The sequence below is a fragment of the Stegostoma tigrinum genome, chromosome 24 (genome assembly GCF_030684315.1).
Source record: "Stegostoma tigrinum isolate sSteTig4 chromosome 24, sSteTig4.hap1, whole genome shotgun sequence".
NCBI classification, from domain to species: Eukaryota; Metazoa; Chordata; class Chondrichthyes; order Orectolobiformes; family Stegostomatidae; genus Stegostoma; species Stegostoma tigrinum.
Window position 1 is genome coordinate 16698298 of NC_081377.1, and position 19526 is coordinate 16717823.

Sequence of the window (19526 nt, forward strand, 5' to 3'; positions counted from 1 at the left end):
TTATCAGTCCAAGTCTTTGCTATTATCCATGTTTTCCTGCATATGATGTGTGAGAAGTCATCAATGGTACTCACAATTGTATAATCATCCAAGAACATCCCCATTTCTGACCATATGATTGGGGGGGGGGGAAGGTCATTGATGGATCAGCTGAAGATGGTTGGCCCAGAGATATTTGACCCTAAGATACTACCCTGAGAAACTCATGATTGAATCCTGGGACTGAAATGGTTGACCTTACGAACCACAATCATCATTCTTTGTACTAGTTCTGACTCCAACCGACGGAGCAATGTTCATTAACTCCAGTTTTGCTGGTCTCTGTGACTCCATATTCTGTCAAATATTATTTGATTTCAAGAGAAATCACTTCAATTTCAGGAGTCCAGCTCTTGGTCACTATTTGGACTAGGCTGCAAAAGGTCAGGAGTTGAGTGGCCTTGCAGAAAATAAACTTGGCATCAGCAAGCTGGTTATTGCTTAGCAAATGCCACTTGACAGCACTGTCATGAAACCCTTCTATCATGTCTCTGAGAATCAAGAAGAGATTTAGTGGTGCAGTAACTGGCTGGATTGGATTTTGACCCGTTTGAGAACACAAAATACCTGAGCAATTTTCCACATTGTTGTATAGTTATCAGTGTTGAATGTATACAATAACAGTTTAGCTCAGAGCTCAGACGTTCTGAAATCTTAAGTACGATTGCCAGAATTTTCTCAGGGCCCAAAGCCTTTACAATTGCAACTGTTTATACAGTGGGGAATTGATTGACTGGGTCGAAGAAATATGTTGATAAAGGTAGAGGGGAGGTAGTTTTTTCACTTGGTGCTTCTGATCTGAAGATGGACGTGAATATTTTAGCTTTGTCTTTTGCACTGATGTCCTGGCCTCCACCCTCATTGAGGATGAGGATATTTGCACACTTCACCCTTCAATTCATTGTTTGATTGCTTACTGGCATTCTCAAGTGGATATGGTAGGACTGTAGACATTAGATGTGACTTGTCGGTCATGGCATTACTTAGCCCTCCTTTTTGCCTTCTGCTTTGGCTTTTGAGATTCAAATAACCCTGTAATGCACCAGATTGTCACCTCATTTTTAGGTGCTCTTCTGGCATAATATCCTTCACTCTACAATCACTCTGATCTCTCAGCAGGATTTGACATGATTGACCACACTATCCTTCTCTAATGCATCTTCCATGTTCTCCAGCTCAGTAGACTGCCTTGTTTGTTACAATTGTAGCTAAATAATCTGAAGCGATGATTCCCTTCTCTGCATTTCCAAGATTCTACTCTTCATTCCATTCTCTTTATCATACACTTGTCTCCTTTGACCACATTATCAGAAGATCTGCTGGCTGTACCTCTCCTTATCTCAGACAATCACTCCACTGTCTCTGTGTTTTCAGACTGTTTGCCAACATCCCATCTTGGATGAACTCAATTCACTGAAGAGTTTGAATATTCCATCCGTGAATTTCAATGCTCTGAAAAAAACACCTTTATTCTTTTCACTGATTGCATTCCTTTCTCCAAACACTGTTTCAGGTTGACTCAAGACAGCTCCCAACCTGAGAACCCTATCAGGCTCTGAGCTCAGCTTAAACCCTGTAACCTTACTAACACATTATCTACTTACTTTCACATCTGGAAAATCTCCTGCCTCAGTTCCTACCTCTGCCTCATCATTCAAACTATGAACATAATTTGTTTTAAAGATACAATACTTTTACCCGGCCAAAGAACTTTCAACAATGGATGAAATTCCCATCAGAAATAGTCACAGCCTCATCATTTGAAATCTTTAAAACCAATCTTTGTGTTATCCCCATTTAAATGTTTGCATTACCACACCTACCACTTTATCAGGTCATTTTTGGTTTAGGACTACCTATAGAAATGTCGGCAAAATATGGATAATAGCCTGTGATACCGACACAATTGAAATGTAAGCTTCTGAGTCTCTCATACATTGTCAACTGCAAGTTGTAAATTTGGAAAGGCTGTTTAAATAACTTGGATAAATTCAGTTTGGCTAATCTCATCTAATTAGATGTCCGCATTGAGCCCTTTTAAATTGTTTAATTTAGATGCTTCAAATTCAGTAGAGATATACCATCAGGCAAGATGTGGAAATTAATGTATTAATGAATAATATCACATTTTATTAAGTATAATCAATCAGAATAATACTCATCTAGAATCTAAGGGCTACTTAATTGACACATGACAAGATACAACAAAATATGCCTATCAGAAACACAAAATGGAATTTAAACTGGATAGCCAACATCCAGCTCACAAACGGGAAATCTCCTCCTTCCTTTAGGCAAAGCACCTCCTGTTTTTACAGTGACAGGAATGCAACTCACAGAGAGCGGTCCTCTGCCTTGAGAAATGTATCTTGAAAACTAAATTAGCTGACCTCAATCGAAATGGGGCAGGAATGCATTCAAAATGTTACAGGACTAATGAAATACTCAAAAGTAAGTCCTCTCACAATCCTCTTTTTATACCTGGTGTGGAATTAACCTCCCCTCTACCTTTATCAACATATTTCAACAATATCTTACAATCCTCTTTTTATACCTGGTGTGGAATTAACCTCCCCTCTACCTTTATCAACATATTTCAACAATATCTTTTAATAATGTGGTAATAGTAAGTTTGATTGGATTTATTTGTCTGTGCAGATTGCTTTAAGTTTGAAGATAATTAAGTTTTAGAGTGTTTCTTTTATTTTAAAAGTGAACAATCTTCTATCCATCAATGTCATTATGGTTTGAGACTCAAGGACAGTACTACTGATAAGATTCTGGAGGTGCCTTGATCAACACTTTCCGTTCTAACAATACTTTTAAAAGTACAGTGAATGTAATTAGTAGAAACAAATAAAACAAAGCATTTATTAATAGCTGATTATGAATGACTTACTCTTCAACTGCAGCATATTTTGAAGTACTTCTAATCAATCATCTGTAGTGCACAGTTGCTACGTATAATATTAGTGATTATTATGTTCGAGTGGCAGAGGGTGACCACACAAGTTAGCCTCTGTGCTTTGTTAGACTAGCTTAGAAATCATACAACACCAGGCTATAGTCCGACAGGTTTATTTGAAAACACAAGCTTTTGGAGCCTCACTCCTTTGGGTGTTAGTGAGAGAGGTGGAATCAGACACAGAATTTACAAGTAAAAGGTCAAAGTGTCACACCACTGATGAGAATGTATTAAACAAACCTATGATGCTGTTAAATCTTTAATCAGTTAGCAGGTTTTAATTGATTAGTCTATATAAGCAAATCCCCAAATTTCTTTCATTCAGGGATTTACATATAATAATCAATTAAAACCTTCTAACTGATTAAAATTTAACAGCATTGTAGATTTGTTTAATACATCCTCATCGGTGGTGTGAACCTTTGACCTTTTACTTATAAATTCTGTGTCTGATTCCACCTCTCTCACTAACACCTGAAGAAGGACTGAGGTTCAGAAAGCTTGTGTTTTCAAATAAACCTGTTGGATTATAACCTGATGTTGTGTGATTTTTGACCTTGTCCACCCCAGTCCAACATTGGCACGTCAACATCTTTCTTAGGCTAACAATATACATATTTTTTGAAGCTCCACTAAAAGTGGTCAAGTTAAGCACATTAAATCTAGAATGAGTAAACCAGCTTTGCTCACAGAATTCAATTATTTTAATTCAGTTTTGGCTGGTCACTCAATCTTCATAATCTTTAAACTTTAGCTGATTGAAAACTGTGCTGTTTATTTTCTATTCCACACTAAGTCTCACTCACTTATTGTTCCTGTCCCAGACTTACAAAGACCCTCGGTTCTCCAATTTAGAGTGATCTTTGTCGTGTTTAGATGCCTCACCCTTCTCTGTTTCTGTGTCACTGGCAGAGTTGAACCAGGTGCTAGAATTAAAAGTGGAATAAAGAAATCATTAAAACACTTAACTGTCATTGAGCTTAAGGCAGACGTCAAAGGGCTCATCTATACCTTATGACATCAAGCATGATTTTGTTGGAATTGCATGTCACCAGTCAACTTTCCTATTTAACTCCACCCATGGACCTATGCTACAATCGGGAAAGCTAGTTCCTGCTGCAGCCTATGAGAAAAATATGAATATAGTTTTAAATGCATATGCCTTCACTTTGCTACTGATCACGAGTCTGGTGGTAATGCTTCCATGAATACAAATTCAGAGTAACTACAATTTCAGTCACTGCCCATATTGTGTGTGCACACTGTACTTTTCCACTAAGCTTCCTTTGGTGCAAGTGTGTGATATGTGACCCCTTAAACCCAATGCCCAAATGCTACCTGTGTAGTAGGAATACACAAGGTAGCCTCTGTGTAGTTAGATTGAATTATTTCTGATTGGGAAGGAAATTATCTCCTGAGACAGATCTGCAACTGACTGCGTTTTGTGACAGTGCATGTCCCTGAATAATTGGAAAGAAAACCGAGAGGCACCAATAAGTTCAGAGAAGTTTTCAGGGTTGGTTTAGTGAGCATATTGAAGATAAAACACACCTCCATTTCCAGTCTGGGTCCAAACTCTCTACAGCGGAAGTCAGCACTGAGGGCAGAAGAATGTTTTTATGGCTTATGCAGTAGAATGAAACTGATCTAATGGACCTCACTGCTGTGAACCAATGATGCTAGGGTTGCAGGTGATGGATTCTCTCAGTAACCTGGCATCTGCTGCACAATATGCAGAACCTTTTCCTGTACCTGTAAATATGCTGAATGATGTGTAAGCGTCTTTCTGTTAAAAGCAAGGCTCATGAGATCTGAGCACCGAAACAATGACTGTTGACATTGCCATCAGCAATGCATTCTGTCCCACAACTGCTTCTCCTAACCTGTACAGCTCTGCATGCATTCCCCTTTGGCTCTTCTTTAATTCCCCTTGAGTGAATGTCTCAAGAGTTAGTGCACAAAGTAGAAAGACTGACTGAGTAATGACACATGATGCAGTGCTGGTGGGATTAAAAGCAGAAGGATCTAGTTCATTTTCTTTCTTTGCTTTTTTTTCCCCTGAACACATTAAAAAGTGGACTTGGTCAGAATGGGCTGTTGTAAAGTGGAAAATACATCATGTCAGAGTTGTATGACTGACTTTGCTGACAGTTAATATGAGGCCTAGTGTTCTCAAATACCATGCAAAAAGCATGTCCCTTTGACTTATTTCCAACTTTGAATTCTTTCTGAGGAGTTAAAGTATTCCTGTTTAAAGCTAAGATGTGAGAGGCTGGTGATGGGTTTGCATCGTTTGTTACTAATCTCTGTCCATTTCTTTAAAAAATGCTGTTATTGTCAAGGGATGCAGTTGAGCACAGCTGACATTAGTGTTATAATCTAGTTAGGAGCAGTGAACTGACAGTGACATACATTTTGAATTCTCCTTTTGGCAATTTCCACCTGTGATGAGATTTTCCAGTGGGTTTACCCATTACCAACTTCTGAGAGGGATTACAGGGGAATTGGAGAGCGAGGTCTGCTCCTGAGGCAAGTTTTCTCAGACTCTGTTCAAATCCAATCTGGATCATTTAACTCTCTCAGCAAGAGTTGCAGACTTGGTGTCTCCATCCAAGCAGCTGGTCCTTGCAAATGCAACATTGTTGCTGCTTTGGCAGTGTTTTTGGCTTTACAAAATGTTCTTTTGAAACTTAAGTCCAGACGATTATATTGAAGATTAATATTTTGGATAACACACATCAATAAAAATAGGCAGTCCATATCAGAGCACAGAAAACAAAGAGCTGCAAACCTAGGGAGCCTCTCGTTGTCACCAATATATGGTCTGCAGTTGATGGTTGGAGTAAGGGATTGTGATACGCCTTGGAAACTAACAGCAGGAGAGTGTCTCCCCACAGGCTGTCCGCTGAGACACACACAGGGAGAAACATCAACTGAGTCATGGACGGTCATCAACTCGGTGAAAGACTGCCTTTGGTCTGCCCGAAACTTGTTAGTTTTCCACAGCAAGGAGTTGGCCTCGACCAAGGGACTGCGTGTTGAGGGATTCATTAAAAGCTGGGGCAGCTGCCGGCAAGGAGCAGTGAGAAAAAACCACCATCTGAGCTCTTTCTGTCAAAGTTAAGTGGGACGTCAGTGCTGTTATCAGTTACCGCCTGGTGCCTCATATGTATGTAAATATTGTATAAGGAAGAAATGCTTATGGTTTGTTGTTAAATAGAATCAAACTCCAATGTTTGTTTAAAGAGTTTGTCTTGAGAAAAAGTCACTGGACCCGAAATGTTGACTCTGATCTCGCTCCGCTGATGCTGCCAGACCTGATGAGCTTTTCCAGCAACTTCTGGTTTTGTTTCTGATTTCCAGCATCCGCAGTTGTTTCGGTTTTCATTCCAATGTTTCTGTTAGTTTCTTCGCAGGCCGCTTTAAAAGAACGGAACTGCTGGAGTGGCTCTGCATGTATATAAACTTATTTCATGAATAAAGTAGATTTTTGAAAAGTTATAAAGAATGAGATGAGTGACCGAGGCGTAGGTGCCACTTGAGGCAGCTTTTTTTTTGTTTGCTTACCAAAGAGAAGTGTGTGGCCCTTTAAGAAGTCAATTGCAGTTTGTTGCCACTTTCATTCGGATGAAGTGCCGAGCATGGCGCTTGTGTTCGTGGCTATTCGCGTCTTGTTGGGGCTGTTCTTTATGCTGACGGGAGCGATCAAGCTGACGGATCGGATCTCCCCGGAATTGCATGCGGAGGCGGTGGGTATGAGCAGGCTTAGCGCCGCTGCAGGGCTTCTCCTACAAACCCAGGGAATATCAGGAGCACAGCCATCCACGTTGGCGCTGAATTTACCAGGGCGGCTGGTTGGGGAAGGTGGGGAGGGGTGAGGTTAGAAAGAGTTGTTACATTTTGGGGAGATCTAGCCGCTTAAACACACACATTTCTAAATGAGTCTCTGCTAACCGAGAGAAGGTTCCAGGAATTTAAGAAGTTCGAGGCTTGTGCAGCATTTTAAAATCAACGTGCAGTAAACGAGCTGCACTTTGCTGTCAATGTAACTAAATATTTCCAGACGTGTTGCGGCGTTGAATTTGCGCTCTCTTTCGGTTCGCACCTTGTTTACCGACTGACCCAAACTTTAACATGGGCTGGAAAGCGATCCACTTCGATAAACAGGGATTTTACTCGCTCTTCTAGCATTGAGAAGTCGTTCTTTCTTAAAAAAACATGCAACAATGAAATGTGTAATTAAATATGGATAACCCGCCCCCCCCCCCAGCAAGTGTTACTGCGATTCACGTTGTCGAAAATTTTGTCGCAAACCTGCCAAGAGACTCAAATGATATCACACGGGGAGATACATGTGGGGATTGGAGAAGTTCGAGCTTTCAGTTGTAGAGAAGATAAATACAGATTTGGGAGGCAGTATCCCATTCAAACACTGTGAGAGAAAAGGAAAGTGGAAGATTGTTAATAAAGAGAGATTAAGAATGTTTTTATGATGGAAATGGGGTGATGAAAGGGAGGTGACTGACAGAATTGGGGGAGCATTTACCGTGCCCACTCTTACGGGGATGTGAATGACAGTAAAAGGTGTTGGCAGGGATTTAACAAACAAGCAGTGGGTCTGGTGGACAAGATCAGGTCTCGTCACTGAAAAAGGGTGCAGGGGAAAGGTCCAAAGTGTAGGTAGGCCCAACTTGACACCAGTGTCACTAGGGTTGCAGTGTTTCGTCCTCAGTATCTGGAGTTTTCATGGTGTGGCGGTAGTGCAATGAACCATTTCTCTTTATCCTGTGTCTATTTTCAGAGGATGTGCCACCATTTCTATTTAATTTGGTAGCATGAGGTCCAGCGATCCACAGCTGCTTCTTGTAGGGCTTGGTGTCGATATCAAAACTCCTGAAGTAAAGCCTTCACAGTGATCTTTCAACTCTTCCCCTAGACTGCCATGAAAGTGCACCCCAGACAGCACTGTTTTGGTTGATTTGCTGAGTGAGTGTCAGGCATTCTGGCTACGTCGCCAACACAACTCAGTCCTGACTCTTTCATTGTAGTGTCAATGCTTTGGATGCCAGCTTAGGTGGGCACCTCAGTTTCTGGTATTTTGACCGATCACCTGGCCTTTAACAGTTTCTGAGGGTAGCTCAAGTGAAAGTGATCGATCTTCTTGGCATGATGCTCGTAGACACAGTCCAAGTAGAGCAGAGTGGAGAGAGCTGTTGCTCTGTAGACTTTGTTTGGCAGGCAGACTTACTTCTCTTCATTCCCAGACTGATGTTTGAAGTTGCCAAAATTGGCCATTCCTGCACGTACCTTTTTGATGTGGACAGTTTGAATTGGCCTGCCACTGAGGTGTTAACTTAGCTGCTGCGATTGGTTTTGGTCATGGTCTGGAGCTATGGCTATCTTGAAACAGGTTGATACATTGTTTCAGTTTTCTTCATGCTGACTGTGAGGCAGGAGTTACCGTACACGTTGGTGAACATGTCCATGCTATGGCGTTTATCCATCTCTGAACTGATTTGTTACATCAGCTTGCAATGCCCTCGGTCTGATGTTGCACAGGCTGGAACGGTGAGCTACTTGTCTCAGCACAGGCACAAAGCAGATTAAGGATTTACCTTTTGGATATGAGGATGATGGGTCCTTTAGGGCAGTAATCAATTTGTGCCCAGTTCTCATGTGTGCACTGAAATGAGTGCCAGTGGCAATTTGATAGTGGTGTAGACTACAGATGAACTCAATCTTGTTTTCATTGGACATCTGTAAATTCAGCAAGGTTATTGGACACTAATAAGGAGTAGGAAATTTATTGGCATAAAAGAACAAGTAGCAATTGTAGCGGCCCATCTGACATTCTGACAGACATACGCTAAGCCAATGCCATCCTAGGATAGAATGTTATGAAAAAATGTTTGACAAGAAAACATGGAAAATTGGAGAGAACAACACATTGGTTACTCTTGCAATTCTGTACCAGAGCGGGATAGTGTTTGTTCTGGTGCGACTATGTGACTGAAAGATCACTGACAGTGGCAGTGAAACAGCAGAGCCTGGTTTAGGAACTGAGCCTGCATATAAACATTTTCCTTCCTGTGGGAGCACCTGTACATTATTATCAAAAAGGCACACTTGCTCCAACAGCTGTGTTCCTGTTTTTGTTACGACTTTGCCAATCAATGATGGTTTCAGTCAATGAAGTGGAATTTTTTAAAGTTATTAAATTAACACAAGACTAGAAAAGAAAAGGTCGAGTGGAACCATTAGCCTGAAGAAGCTTATCCTCGGTAAGAGTATGTATAAATTCTTATCTCAGTCTTCTGGTCACAGTTTTTCACAAAAAGAGTATGTGCTTCGCAAATGAGATGTAATTAGTTGATTTTGATTGGGAGCAGCTGCTTAAATTCCACTAGTGACTTTCACATGAGGAATTAAAAAGGGGCTACACACTTTGAACAAAACGGGATTTATTTGTGACTGAGACCGTGTATCAGAGACCTTTCACATTTGCAGATGTGATTAAATTCACCATTAGCTGTCTACCCACCGAAGTAAAATTCTTGGCAAGGGCAGAGCAAAAAATAGAAATCCTGGGCAAGAAACGTTTAATCATTTTTGTGGGCTATGCAAAATGCCTTGTCTTATAAAGAAGCGGGTCCTTCAGCTTTTGAAATATTTCTCATTAGCGCACATACTTGTCAAATCATATTTGAGAGTTTTTGAAGACTTTTTTGAATTGACTGCAAATTTAAAACGATGAGTTGAAATGGTTAAGTGTCTTGGGGCGTTTTGCTGAGGTAAAGGCGCTATGTTAATACAAAGGGTTACTGTCTGAATCTCTGTCACCCCCAAACGACCTCATCATTTCTCTCTCCCTCCCACAATTATCAAATACTGTTTGAATAATTTCAATCTGCGTACCCCCCCCACCCCCAAAACGTCTTTGTGCTGCATAATTCATGTCCGGGCCCAATAATCTAAAATTCATAAATTCCTCTTTCACCTTTTAAGACCCTCTTTAAAGCCTATCCCATGGGTAAGGCCTTGGTCAAAACATCCAAATTTTACCTTTCATGACTCAACAAAGATAAGTTTTCTTTGTACTTTTTGTGTTAAAGGCACTATAAAATGCAAGCTGTTGTTGATTGAGTGCTGGAACAGACAGTGAATGTCACTGATTCATCCATGTAATATACCATAGGATTATTGAGTCCTGTTTACCATCAGAACTGATAATCGCACTGTGCCCTTCTCCGTATTTCTAATGTACCATTAAGGTCACAGACCCTCAACATAGACCAGAAAAGGGCCACAAAGCAGCTTAGATGAAATACAGAAAGGGATCAGAAAAGAAACTTGCAAGGGACAACAAAATCAATAAGAAATTTTATAATTACATTAAAAGATCTTCAACAGCAAAGGAATGATTCTCTTTTTGTTTTATCAGTTGCTGGACATTCGGAATACAGTCTTCATCTGGCTAATCAGTCTTGAAATAACTGCACAGAGGCTGGCATCTCATCACTTAGTCACCCTTTATTTAAATATTCACATTACACTGCCTCTGACCAGCTAGTCCCTAGACTGAGGAGATTCTGAATCCCTTGTTTATATATGTCATCCAGGGCTCCCTGATTGGCCCAGGTCAAAAGCCCCAATCAAGGATCTTATAGTCAATGGGTCCACTTGGCCATCATTCTAGTTACTACAAGTCTCCAATAGGAAGACCAGCAGTCACTTGAAATATCAAATTGAGATGTCAACTTGGGCAGGTTAGGTTAGTATCCTGAAACCATACTTCCCAAACCTTTCCCTGATGTGCCTTTGTGGAACCTTGTGTGTGCAGAGGTGTTTGTTTAACTCTTGAGGTTGTTGGTCAAGGGTTAATTCCTGAGCTTCAGATGGTTAGGCTCTGAGTGCAGGATGGAGTGCATTTATCTCGGTCTTATTTGAAAAAGATGTGAGGATAAAAGGGGTTTGCAGCTGTTTATGTTCAATCTGACCCCCACAGCAGCCTTAGAGCATGCGATCCCAAAATCTTAGTGGGTTTATGACTCATAGTTTGGGAAGCCCCTGTGCAGCAATCTGTGATATAAGTAGGGTCTTATAACAGGCTGTGTGAGAACTGCTCAGCTTGGGCTATTGACTAGCAGAATTTCCTTGTGTGTTCACATTGAATCTATAGATGGTCACTTGTATTAATAAATTCATTTTTCAGGAGCTTAAACATTGATTTTGAAATATTTCTTTGCAGTTTTGTGAGCTTTCAAAATGTGAGGACTATATACTAGAGTGGATCAGTCTTGTAATTTCTATTCCTAAATTTCCTGATTTTGTATCACTTCTTACTTTAAGGTATTCTTGTCTTATTCCAACATTAGAATCGCCTTCTGGAGAGGATGATGCATTTTGTAGAATTAACATCATAGCCTGTCCATTCAGACATTTATTTTCATTCCACAATGCACTATCTAGGGATTAATTCCTGCCCCACAAATTCCACATTTCTTAAAGGATACAGTTGGTGCCTTTTAAAATATATGTTTTAAGAATCAGGATATCTTACCTGATTTTGTTCCTAAGCTTTTGTAGCAATGCTGTCCTCTGCTGTGTATTCTCATGTTTTTGTTTGAAAAGCTGGCTCAGATAAATTAAAGCTGCACTTTCAGATGCTGCTTAGCAGGTGAGCAGCTCCTGGGCCACTTATTCTTTCTCATACTTACAACAAAATGCTTCCCATGCAATTTAGTTGAGCTGCACCTGTGGACTTAAATTGACACATTTGCCAGAGGTTTAACTATCAAAGTCAGTATAACCTAATATTACACGTTCAAATTTTCAGCACCTATTTCCAGTATGATTCTACCCACGTGATCTAGAGCTTTTGGGCCCTTCAATCCTAAGCAATGCTTATTGACATCTGGTCCCAAATCTTTTATATTAGCCTTGCATTTATAAAATGTCAGTGAACTGCAGTTATTATTCCTTTTGAGACTTAGTGCTGAGACATGTTTTCTGCAAACATCAACAATCAAATAAATGATTGGCCAATATAAACTCTGATGTGACCTTCATTCCCTGGTTATGTCACCATGTCATATTTACTTTCGTGTAAGGTAAACTTAAAACCCAAATGTTTGTGACTTTGTCTGGAAAAGAAGGAAGGCAGGTAACCTGCATGATCTATTGATTTTTGGGCTGGCTTTTCAAATGTTTGTTAGGTCTTCACTGCGGTGCACATCTTTAAACGATGGGCTGAAGGACTAAAATTTAATGATGATATTTGACAGCTGCACGAATAGATAGATTGTATAGGATGGGCTGAATGGCTAAAATTGGTGATGATACTCAACAAACTGCATGACCTTGGATAAGTCTTGTTAACATTCCTTTAGCGGTCGAATACAGCACCTGCAACTTGTTTTTCTGTAGCTGTGTCTTGTTTTCTGTATCGTTTTCTTTGTGCTGGCTGTTTATTACACTGTATAAGAGAGAGAGAGTTTTGTTCCAAAGCGCAGGACTTCGCCTCGGCTCGAGATTGTAAATGGTGCCACAAGCTAACCTATTCCTCTGGACCAGCCTTCGATCGAAGGGCCCCAGACAGGCAGGAGGGTGTGAGATTTGTTGCTTTCTCTAGAAGGGCCTTGAGACTTTTTTTCCTTTTCCATTTATTATTAACATTATACTCATTAATTATGACTTAATAAACATTCATATTTAAGTAAATTGATGTGGTCGAGCCTTCTCAATTATATTCACTCGAACCTGAAAAGAACCGCTTGGGTACACATCCTGAGCGGGATTTTAGTCCATCTAGTTGGACGTTTTCTTTGCTTCTCTTCTTAGTTTTTCAGCACTAAGTGGTGGCTGTTTGCTCTTTCATATGTAACCAGCAATGTGTTCCCCTGTCGTCCATTATTTGCTCTTTGTCGTTACTTAACCCCAAACTTCGCCATCTAAGTCTTCAGTGGGAGCTTCATCTGGCCTTGCCACCAGATTGTTGAATTCTATGTCGATTAATGGGCAGTGGTTTCAATCTATTTCAAGTAATGTAAAGGATTAATGTGGACATTTATATCATTGGAAACTGATGTAAGATCGTATGGCAATTGGGAAATACTTCTCCTATCAGCCTTGTGGCAGAGGCACAGTTTTGATCTGTATTTGGTTTATACAGGTTATATTTTCTTTAACGAAAAAGTAACATTTGACCCTACAAAATTGGGTCCCTCCAGGACCCAATCACCGTCAGTTGTAAATTCTGAGCAAACAAGTATATTGTATCAGTTGTGATTTTCCATTACAGCTACACCATCTGTATGTCGTGTGCAATGCATTGCCACTGCATTTTCAACTATGAGTTCTTTTGTAAGCCTGAGACAGCTGCAAAGCCTTTTAATTTGGTTATCTCTAGAAAAGCGAACTTGACTCCTATTTGAACAGCAGTTCGTGGTTTTGATCCTGTTTGCAATTATATCTCTCACTGTATTGCAAGTGAACAAAAACAATTTCATCAGCCATGAGAGGCATTGCCTGGGGATGTAACATAGCTCTTGTGCTGCTTTCCCCATTGTGTTAAATAGCTGTTAAAGGTTGTTTGGTCCAAAATATATTTAAACTGGATGAAAACTAGACTTTGGTGAATATTTCACCAATTAAAGCTATTACATATCAGAATGTTCATTTTCATTAAAAAATGTTGTGTACTTCAGATTGCGTTAATCATAATTTGGGTTGCTAATTTTGAAATAACCCCCTCATTCTGGTGTTTACAGAATTATGAAGAAAACTGACTAATGATTTACGAGTCACGATTTCTGCACTTGTGGAGTAAATGTAGATGTGCCCAAGTGTGATGGAAGTAGCCACTGTGCAGAGAGTTGTTTATTAAAGCCTAGGGCCTTAAAATGATGTTGACTATTGTTCATGCATTTATCATAATTGAATGAAATTTCTTTCTTCGTTAAAAGAGAAGGCAGTGTTTTATCTCAATGTTCTCAGCATTGATCGACCAATATGTTCATATGGCATAATTTAGAGCTTGAGTCTCAATTAATGACCAGCAAGGGTATAAGCCTGTCATGATGGGTTCAGGGTTTGATTGCATGTAGCTCTCTCTGCCAGCAGTTTGCGCTGAAGAGGGCTGATAGAGGCCTTGGCAGCTGAGATGTGACTATTGATTACAATTTTGCTTTTGAACTTCATTTCTGACAGATTAACAGAGTTCGTTGGCTCTGAAACAAGGAGACTTTAGGGTATGATTTATTGCTCAGTTGGATTGGGAGAAGGAACTTCTTTAACGTAAATGCTTTCTCTGAATTGATTACTGCTTTTGCTGTATTAATACTCGTTTATAGAATTTCAGTACTGTTGAAAAAATACACTTTTGTTGAAGCTTTTAATCTTGTACTCTTTGGGACATCTTGCAGGAATAAATTCGAGGGGAAAACCAACACATAAATTGCATGAGGGAAGAGTGCGATTGGTTGTCATGTGGAATCTGTTAAAAATGTTGGCATGGATAATGCATCCAGTAATGCTGGTTGACAGTTAACAGACATACTTTCTTAATTTTTTAAACCGGACAGGTCATATCTGATTGGTCGGGGCACTTCCCTAATGAACCAGTGAATGGCTTTCAATATTTAATTGAGTTGAAACATGTGGAGTGCATGGACATGTTGTTTCTGTTTGCAAAGAGCAGGGTGCTGTGCATTCATGCATGTAAGTTCCAGAAGAAAGCAAAAATTGCCAACCAATCAGCACTCTCCATCCCCCCCATTAAGTATAAATGTTGAATTTCCCCTTGAAATTATGATCTTACTAAATGTCCAGATGAAATAGCCATTTCTTTTCACCTTTGTAATAAATTTGTTTATATTAAATGTTTTTATGGTGCTAGACTAAAAAGGATTCTGGATGAGTCAGCAGGTCCTAATCATACAGGAAGACATTGGGTCTGCTACCGGCCCATAATGAGAATACTGACTCCATCTTGTGAATTTCACAAGGCTGTCAATTGCAAGAACTGTTGTCATTTGGAGTAAGCTAGCCTGCAGGCAAATTGTGCCTTGATCTGTGCCATATTATGGCAAACTCTACAAAATCAGTTGAAGTGCTGCCACAGCATGGTCAGGTACCTAACTCATCAAGTTGCTGGCAAAGCTCAGCAAGTCTGGCAGCACCTGTGAAGAAAAGATCAGAGTTACTGTTTCAGGTTGGTGAGCCTTCTTTAGAACTGCCCAATTGCTCATCTGCCTCTAACTCATCAGTCTGTTTTCACACCAAACAGCTTGGCATGATTGCCTGTTGGAGCTGAACTGCATTTCCCAAGGTGCGAAATCTGGGAAGTCTGCATACCACCCACACTAGGTAACTATGTTTGTGTCATGCTGGTTTGAAGGTTGAAGCTCTTAGAAGATTTGAATGTCTCAGTGCTTTCCATTTAAAACACAGCTTGAGTGCGAGTTTATCTCCATCAGGATAGTTTTACCTGATGAGACAATGCTTATGTTATCTTCGGTAACATAGGAAACTGGGTGTGGATATCATGGTATTGAAGAATCCATCAAATCATTATTGCAATTAACTTATGTCCAACCATTGCATTTTCAGACTCGTAAATATTACACTATCAGGTTATAACAGAGGAGCTACTTCCAGTAGAATTTCATGTTTCTCCTGGCCTGCACTAAGATTTAGTATGAGATGTCTGTATTCTCAAGTTGCTTACCACAATGGAGTGACGATATCATGAAAATATCTCTTAATGACGTAGTTGCACGTTGACCTTACATTGTGATACAACATCCCCTTTTTTCAAAAATAAAAGTTTGTCTCAAGCAAAGGTACGTAGTTGTACATAGCCACTTGTTGCCAATTCATAATTATGCGAACAGGTAAAATAGTTTACAAAATTGGCATTTCAAGTGCAAATGTAATTCTCTGAATATTTGACAAGTTGCCCTAGTCTGGTAAACATTTGCCCATCTGGGGAAATAAACACTTGTGTTAAAGTTTGCATATCCCGCTATTGGTTGCTGCCATTCAACATCATTGAGCAAGCATCATTATTGACGTGGCCTTGCTATCATGACCATTTATCATAACCACAGATCACCTATGGACATCTTGAATTTTCATTCCAATATCTTTAAAAGAGGAGTGATACAGTCAAAATGATGTAAATTCGCTTGCTGCCTAGAGAGAGAGTGGGACTTTGAAATGTAACAGGTGTAAAGGAATTATCAAAGGGAGAGGTTTAAAAGGGAGGAACGCATTACAAACTGAATTATAATCTTCGAGACATTGTCTCTATTTGACAAGTTGAAGGTGAAAGTCTGTCCTGAGGTTCGGAGGAAGCATTCCTGCTTTCTTAATCCTGTAAGAAATGCTCTAAAGGCTGCTAGTCTCCGACGAATGCACTGTCTCTTTTAAACCCATTTGAGGTGAGATATCTGTAGAGCCTCCTCTGCCACTATTGTTTAACCATCTCACACCATCCGTGACTGGATGTGGTAAGACTGCAAAACACAGATCTGATCTATGGGTTATGGAATCATTTAGTTCTGTCTATCTCTTGCTGCTCAAGTTGTTTGACATACAAGTAGCCCATTCACATTGTAACATTACCAGGTTAACACCTCATTTTAAAGTAGACTTGGTGCTGCTTCTGGCATGCTCATCTGCACCCTTTTTTATACCAGTTTTGGCTTGATAGTAATGATAAAGTGGGCAATATGCCAGGCCATGAGGTTGCAGATTGTGTTTGAGTACAGTTTGGCTTGAGTTGCTAGATCTGGTCAAAATCTATCCCATTTGGTATAATTATAGCGCCACACAACACATTGGAGAATATCCTCAGTTTGAAGTTGGAACTTTGTCTCCTGAATGACTGTATGGTTCATACTCCTGCTGCTTTGGACATGGACACTAGGTCTGTGGCAGGCTGAATGATGAGGTTGAGTTTGAGTATGTTTTTCCCTCTAGGTCTGCAGCAGATGGTTACCTCACTATCTGCTGCAGACCTAGTTCAGCAGTGATGTCTTTCAGGAGCCGACCAGCTCAATCAATACTGTTAATGCATTTAAAGCGTTGACATTACCCACCAAGAGTTCTTTTTGTGAATTGCCACACTCGGTACTTTCTCCAATTATGGGGGTAATGGTATGTGGTAATTAGCAGGAGGTTTCTTTGCCCGTATGTAACCTGATGCCATGAGATTTCATGGGTTTTAGAGTCAATTCGAAATACTCCCAAAAAAAACTGCTCAAGTTTATGGCACTCTGCTGGAATGACAATATCTGTAGGCCTGATTCTGTGCATATGACTATTTCAGGCTGTTTGTTGACTGGTCTGTGAGTCTGGTCTGCCAAATTTGTCATTAGCTCCTAGATGTTGGTAAGGAGGACTTTGCAGTGCCAACAAGACTGAGTTTGCCATTACTTCTGGTTCCATTCCTTATGTTTGAAACTTTTCAGTGGTTTGATACAGCTGCCATTTTAGAGGGCAGTTCAGTGTCGCCTACACTGCTGTGGGTCGAGAGTCACAAGCAGACCCAACCAGGTAAGTATGACAAATTTCCTTCTCTAAAATGAACCAGATAGGTTTTCACAACATCCAACATTGGTTCCATGGTCATCATTAGACTTGTCATGCCAGATTTGGTTGAAGTCAAAATCTACCAGCTGCCGTAGTGAGGTTCAACACCAGCCCCTAGAACATTACCTAGATCTCGATAGTATCACTAATATCTAGCAACAGTAGCACAGGCCAAGGAGAGGAGGTGGAATGGCACCGTGAATGACAGAGTGTTGTAAGACCAGGGGGAACAGCTACCTTGCCACTCTTGGAATGTGTGATAACTAAGATGTTTGTCTCAAACAGACCATTTTGGAATCTATACAATATACTGTCTACATGACTTACAACGTATAACTTTCTGATGAATCCTTATTGTGTTAGAGTGCTACCTTGGAATCCTTTCTGAGGTGGACTCTCCTGGCGCTGGCTCAGTAAATGATTGTTGACTGGTACCTCAAGGCTTCTGAGATGATTTTGTAAAATAATCTGCATAACAATTTGCATCACAAACAGGATTCTTGTATCAGGTCATCAGAAAGACACTGCAAAGGGGTGAGTATATTTTGTTTAAAACCCATAGTTAGTGCAGTAAGCCTGGGAGCAGTCTGGTTGAACACTGAGTGCTCAGGTCAGGAGCTGCAGAGGAAAGCTGGTGGAGGCCAGGCCAAATCTGCACCGGACATGTTGCCCTGCAGCAAGGTCACAGGACTAACCATGCTGGGACCAAAGATAGAGTAGATCATATACACACTGAGGCCGCAGGCAAGAAATTCGGGAAAGCCGCGTTGGTGCAGCCAAGGGAATCTTTCTTATATAAGCTACGGGAGCTGTAATGATTTGAGAACTGATTGCACAGGGACAGGCAAGAGACCACCTAGGGGAAGGAAAGAAGAAAAGGTGATGTCTTATTGGAGGTATGACTGCGCGCGGGCCGGTCCCGGCGGCAGAGCACACACGTGGCAAGTCCCTTGGCAGTGGGGAAGTGCACGAGCGATTCCTGGAATGGCAGTTGAGTGAGCCCTTGATGGAGACCAGCACATTGAAGCACCATGGCCTCGTGCTGTAGGGCCTGCAGATATGGACTGGAACTTACGTACTTATGGGCACTTATATTCATTCTGGACTTTTTCACTGTTCCGTGCAAATCTGTATTCTTCTTTTACTCTGTAACAACACTATTGTTTTACTCTCTAACAACACTATTGTTTTACTGTGTAAGATTTGTACCTAGGTATTTTTTCCAAAGATGGCGCCATTTAGGATAGCCATTGTAGAAACTTTTCACTGTACTCCTGTACTGGAGTATATGTGACTAAAAAAAGGATATTCCAATCCTGATTCTGATTCCTGATGGACTTCACACTAGGGTCTTAAAGGAAATGACCACTGAAATAATTGATTTACTGCTTTTAACTGTCCAAAATTCCCTCTGTTCATGGAAGGTCCCATTAGATTGGAAAATAGCAAATGTAACTCCTGTATTCGAAAAGGAATCAGGAAGTAGAGAACTACAGGCCAGTCAGCTCAACATCTATCATCGTGGAGATGTTAGAAGCTGTTATTAAAGATGTTAAAGCAAGGCACTTAAAGAAGATAAAGGTAATCAGGCAGAGTCATTATGGTTTTGTGAAAGGAAACTCATGTTTCACCAATCTACATCATAGAATCTCTAGACTGTGAAAGCAGGCCTTTTGGCCCATTGAGTTTACACTGAGCATCTGAAGAGCATTCTACACAGATTCATCCCTTACCCTACAATTCCCATGGCTAATCCACCCAGCCTGAACATCCTTGGACACTAAGAGCAATTTAGCATGGCCGGTCCACCTAACCTGCACATCTTTGGACTGGGGGAGGAAAACACAGCACCCGGAGGAAACCCCCACAGACGCAGGGAGAATGTGCAAACTCTGAACAGACAGTCACCCAAGAATGGAATTGAACT

At 40.5% G+C, this 19526-nt stretch overlaps 1 protein-coding gene across 1 annotated transcript in view; it reads left to right on the forward strand.

The window, feature by feature from the left end:
• Positions 1-6566: 6566 nt before the first annotated feature.
• LOC125465163 (platelet-activating factor receptor-like) overlaps positions 6567-19526 on the forward strand; it is a 96986-nt gene continuing 84026 nt past the window's right edge. The window contains exon 1 of the mRNA XM_048558369.2: positions 6567-6753. Coding sequence (XP_048414326.1) covers positions 6646-6753 — 108 coding nt within the window. The 5' untranslated portion in view covers positions 6567-6645. The remainder of the gene's footprint in view (positions 6754-19526) is intronic.